At 39.1% G+C, this 5,668-nt stretch overlaps 1 protein-coding gene across 2 annotated transcripts in view; it reads right to left on the bottom strand.

Annotated features, from left to right (window-relative positions):
- Positions 1 to 5,668, bottom strand: part of BVES (blood vessel epicardial substance) — a 79,377-nt gene that overhangs the window by 51,577 nt on the left and 22,132 nt on the right. For both annotated transcript variants that reach the window (XM_006839968.1, XM_006839969.1), the window contains one exon: positions 2,347 to 2,471. In XM_006839968.1, the coding sequence (XP_006840031.1) occupies positions 2,347 to 2,471 (125 nt within the window). The remainder of the gene's footprint in view (positions 1 to 2,346; positions 2,472 to 5,668) is intronic.

Raw genomic sequence — 5,668 nt, 5'->3', positions numbered from 1 at the left:
AGTCGGTTCATACTCATATCGACCCTGTATAGGGTTTTCAAGGAGCAGCTGGTGGGTTTGAACCACGGACCTTGTGGTTAGCAGTCCAGTGCTGATCCTACAGGGTAGGAGCCAACTTGACAGTATTTAACATGCCCTATAAGAGGATTAAACATTCTCTCACTGCCCCCTCCTGGCCATGTCACTTTCTAGAATAGACTGAAGAGTGTCCTCCCAAAAGGATATATTGAGGTCTTAACCTACGTGAGTGAAAGGAGAGGGCGATGAGAGGCACTGAAGAGGAAGGTCAGATGAAACGAGGCACAGATTGCAGTTACGCTGCCTGAAACCAAAGAACACTTTGCGCCACCAGAAGCTGGAATACGCAAGGCAGAGTTCTCCCACAGAGCCTTTGGAGGGAGTGTGGGCCTGCTGACACCCTGATTTCAGACTTCTGGCTTCCAGAATGGTGAAAGAATAAATCTCTGTTGTTTTAAGCCATCAGGTTTATGGCAATATGCTCTGGGAGCCCTAGGAAACAAATTCCACTTTCTTCGGCCAATGAAATGTGGACAGACGCAATATATGCCACTCTGCGTAGAACTGAAAGAGATACTGGGTGTTTCTCTTTTGTTGTCTTGTGCTTTTCTCTCTCATGAGGATGCAAATCCAATCAGAGTCTGCTATTCAGCCTAGACCCTGAAATAAAGATGTGTGGAACGGAATCGCCACTGACAAAGCAGCCAGCGTTGACATGAAAGGTGAGAAAAGACTGTTTCTGCTTTGAGTCACTAGAGCTTTTCAGTTTGTTTATTACACAGCATAATCTAGGGAAAAGTCACTAAACCAGTAAGCAACACAGACATGATTCCCAGGTTTGAGGAGGCTGCATCTAGTAGAATATCTATTGCATATCTGAGGGGGCTTCAAAAGCTTGTGGAAGAATTATTTTCCATTTTTCCGTGAGCCTTTTGAAGCCTCCTTGTATCATCTATACCATGAATATTGTTGTTTTTGTTGTTTTCTATGTAGCGTCTTGTTTCTAAGAGTTTCCTACTCAGGCACGTCTGGTCTTGAATACACGAGTACACAAGGCAAGTACGGTATCTTTTACTTTACTGAATGAAAGTCTATTCTGGGAACTACCAAGAAATGTGTATGGCATGATTTCTAGGAATCCTGCTGTCTTTCATACTCCTTTACATCTTTTATTTTTTATGTATCATCAAAGAAACACAACAAAATAAATCAGAGTTAAAAAGAACAAGCTAAAGCTGAAATTTTACAACAATCTACCAAAAATGATGATTTCTTTAAATGAAGATTTTGGTTATCAGAAAAAAATATAGTCATTACATGAAGAAAAGGTGTCCTGGTGTGGTGCTGTGGGTTAATGTACTGGACTGCAAAGTCGGTTTGAACCACTATGTTGGTGGTTCAAGCTCACCAGCCACTCCTTGGAAACTCTTTAACAGGGTCACTGTGGGTTGAAACCAACTCGACAGCACTTTAACAACATGAAAAAAAGAGCAGGAATTATTGGTAAATTATTAGTATGCTTCTGAAAGTTGTTAATTAGTAATTGATTCTATTTGTTGTTGTTAAGTGCTGTTCAGTCAGTTCTGACCCAAAGCAACCTTGTGGTTTAAACCAACTTTGCAATCCAGCCCACTAACCCACAGTGCGCCACACCGGGACTCTGAATTAATTCTATAACTAGGAAAAAATATTCTCAAGTGACATTTAAATATAAATAGACAAAAATGTACATATGACTAAAAAGAGAAGATATTGTTCATGTTTTCATGTCTACATTGCTCTAATGATTAAAAATATTTTAAAATGTTTTAGAACAATTTTTGAGATGCTCAAATGTTTCACTTTTGGGTATATGTAAACAGAAAGTCTCGTCTTCAGAGAAATAAAATTAAAGGGACTAAATGTGGTTTAAAGGGACTAAATTTAGTCCCTAGAAAGGAACTAAAAAGAGCTCTGATAGCATAGTGGTTATGAATTAGGCTGCTATCCTCAGGGTCAGCAGTTTGAAACTACCAGTTGTTCTGCGGGAGAAAGATGAGGCTTACTGCTCCCGTAAAGATTTACAGCCTCGGAAACCCTGTACATGGTCGCTATGAGTCGGAATGGACTCCACGACACATAACAACAAAGGAACTAAAATGGGCCTGTGTGGCTCTGTAAGACATGCACTAGGAAATCCTATAGAGAATCACTATGAATTGCACTTGGCATCATACAAGAACAACAACAAAGATGTTAGGTGTTCACTTCAAAGTCTGAACAAAGTACTTTTACAGGATTTTAGCTTTAAGAGCACTATCTTATTATATAATTACTTTAAATAATTACCGGTCTTTTCTTGTACAAAAGGTATGACAGATGCAAAATGTTGATAGTCAAGAACACAGAGTTCCATATCATTATATCCAAGGCACATCGGTAGAGAGTGGCCCAGATGATATAAAGCATACATCCTGTTGAATAACAAAGTCATCATGTTAGATGGCTACAGTACACCATCAATACGTCACTGAATGTGTTATCCTCTGTACATAATAAATTGAATCAAACCAATTTTTAAAATACTTAAGCATTATGAAAACCAAATAGCACAGCAAACTGAAAGTCCATTTTGTCAGATTACAAAAGAAAACATATGCTTTTAGAAATAAAATCTGTAAAGTTCAAAAAATGTTATTCAAAAGGAAAAACAATGTAAAACCTAAAACTATAAAGACCATCAATGTAAAAATAGAGACATATCTGGGGTCTTAAGGTGTGGCACTGTAGGATCAACACAGGGCTGTTAAACCTCAAGGTCGGCAGTTCAAATCCACCAGCTACCACTCAGAAACCCTATGTAGAGTTGCTATGAGTTGGAACCCACCCAACATTACTTAACAACAAGGTAAAGCAGAGGTGTAACACTGTAGGATAAGCACTGGTCTGCTAGCCACAAAATCATCTGTTCAAACCTACCAGCCGCTCCTCAGAAATGCTAAACATAATTGTTTGAGTTGGCAATGACTCGACCACATTTAACAATGAAGGTCAGACACTGGGGTGCTAACTGCAAGGTCAACAGTCCAAACCCAGCTCGTACTCTGGACAAAGATGAAGCTATTTGCTCTTGTAAAGAGTTACTCTCAATAACCTTATACAGGACCACAATGCCTCAGAACTGACTAGATGGCAGTTAATTTGGTTTGGTTAATCTATGGCATAAATGAAGTCCTGGTGTGGTGCTGTGGGCTAATGCGTCAAACTGCAAAGTTGTCTGAACTGCAAGATTGGTGGTTGTAGCTCACCATCTGCTCCTTGGAAACCCTATACAGGGTTGCTATGGGTTGGAATCAATTTGACGGCACTTAACAACAACAACATGGCATAAATACACTATCAAAGATAACTGAAAACACACAAACAGCAAAAGACAAACTAGATGACTAGGACCTCCTAAAAAGTAGACATGATGTGCATCAAAAGATTTCACCAATGCCAAAAGCAAAGCTATAAAATAGGAAGAAAAAAAAATCGACAAAGGCATGCCAAAGAAGGGACTAATCACTAAAATTTACAGAAATCTTCAACACCTCAACAAGTAAAAAACAAATAATACAAATAAAAAATGGGTAGAGACCATGAACCGGCACTTCACTAAACAAGACACTCACTCAGTCAACAAGCATATGAAGAAGGCATGCTCCTGATCATCAGAGATGCAAATCAAAACAAAGTGAGCTAGAATCTGATGCTAGCATCAATAACAAAGTTCAAAAAAACAGAACACAACAAATGCTGCAGGGAGTGTGGAGAGACTGGAACCATTCTACGCTGCTGACACTGCCAAATTGTGTGATCACTGTGGAAAATGGCATTGTGCTTCCTTAAAAAGTTGGAAATAGAAATACTATATGACCCAGGAATCCCTATACTTCATATATATCATAGAGAAATCAGAGCAGTGACACAAATAGACGTAACAAATAGATATAAAGAGTGTCATCACAGCACTATTCACATTAGCAAAAAGATGGAAACAATCTCAATGCTTATCAGTGAATAAACAAAGTATGGTACACACACAATGGAATACTATGCAAAGTTAAAAAATAACAGTGATTCGGGAAAACACCCCATATCATGATCATGCTGAATGAAATAAGTCAATCACAAAAGGTCACATATTGTATGAGACCACCACTATATCAAGTCAAGAAAAGGTTTCCACACTAAAAGAAACATTCTTTAATGGTTACCAGAGGTGGGAGGGCAATGGAGAGTTAAGTTACTAACTAGAGAGTACACCCAGATTGGGTGAAGGGAAGGCAAGTAAATAAAATGTGTTGGTTGTGGATGGCACTTTACATAGCTAACAAAATAAAACAGAATAAAGCCAGGTTAAAACTTGTTTTGCTTCCCCTCTAAGACTGAAACTCAAAGGGAAGACATGAACAGGCATGTAAACTTGCTGGTGACCACATTGGTCTACTGTTGAGTGAAGAGGCAGAAAGACAACAGTAAAGAAATGGGCTGAGTTCAACCACAGTCCATTGATTCCCGTTGACCTGGAGATGAGAGAGAGAAGAGGAAGGGCTGGTTGGTCCAAAGCGTGGTAAGACCTGGGGACACCTGAGTCCATGGACAAGGACACAGCCACAGAGGGCTAGAGTTGAGAATGAAGTGTCCAATAAAGTGAGGGGAGGCACACAAGAACACCCAAAGTTGCAGATAGTACCCATTTGACCTAGCCTCGATGGCTTGATGATCAGAACTCAACTAGAGGAAGATTAAAAAACAGCAACAATAATTTTTGATAAAGGAAATGAGGATAAAAGGGTAAATTGCTACAGTTTGATGAAACTGACGTATACTCATTGAGGTAATAGCTCAAAATATCAAGAGAGGGAAGGAGTCTTTACATCAAGTATCAACGCTATCCCCTCTGTACACAGGGTAGATAGTGATGGGCAACCTAGGCATTTGTTACCTAAAATGAGGGGGCGATAACGGCACGAAGTGACTGGTTTACAAGGTTTCAAGAAGTAGTTTAGTTTAAGAGTGTGTGGGAGAAGATAGAGTTGCCACTGAACAGTTTTTATCTTGTCTAGATGGGTCTGGTATAAAAAGATGGGGATAAGATTCTTATGATTCAATAGTGAGTAATCGTTATCATGACTAATTGCGACTGTAACAATTGTAAAGATAGAAGTTTTGTAACAAAAATGGGGGAGAAGTTAATCTTACAGTCCAGAAACAGAGGACCCTAGGATCATCAAGGGAAAAGAGCCCAAGTGGAATGCGGGACCTTATCCAGAGAAGCAGAGACACCAGAGATGAAGGCAGAGATGGGGACATGGAGAGGAGGAACGGCTGAGGACTCTAGAGTCACGGAAAGAGAGGGACTGAGAGCTAGCAGCCAGGAGCCCTTTGGTTGTTTAAATTATTAAATATACCTGAGTGTATTAAAAAAAAAAAAGAGCTAAATTGAATAGCGAGAAATACTTTTAACTGATGGTACATGGAGGGTATTATAATCATTGTAATGAAACAAAGTATATGATTTGTTGAAAGTAAAACTGATGATCTGCCCAGTAAACTTTCACTCAATTCACAATAAAAACTTTAAAAGAAAACAAAACCCAACAACTTGTTTTGCTTACAAAATATT

The sequence above is a fragment of the Chrysochloris asiatica genome, unplaced genomic scaffold (assembly GCF_000296735.1).
Source record: "Chrysochloris asiatica unplaced genomic scaffold, ChrAsi1.0 scaffold00027, whole genome shotgun sequence".
Classification (NCBI taxonomy): domain Eukaryota; kingdom Metazoa; phylum Chordata; class Mammalia; order Afrosoricida; family Chrysochloridae; genus Chrysochloris; species Chrysochloris asiatica.
Note: the sequence above shows the minus strand (reverse complement) of the source record. Positions and strands in the feature narration are given on the sequence as shown.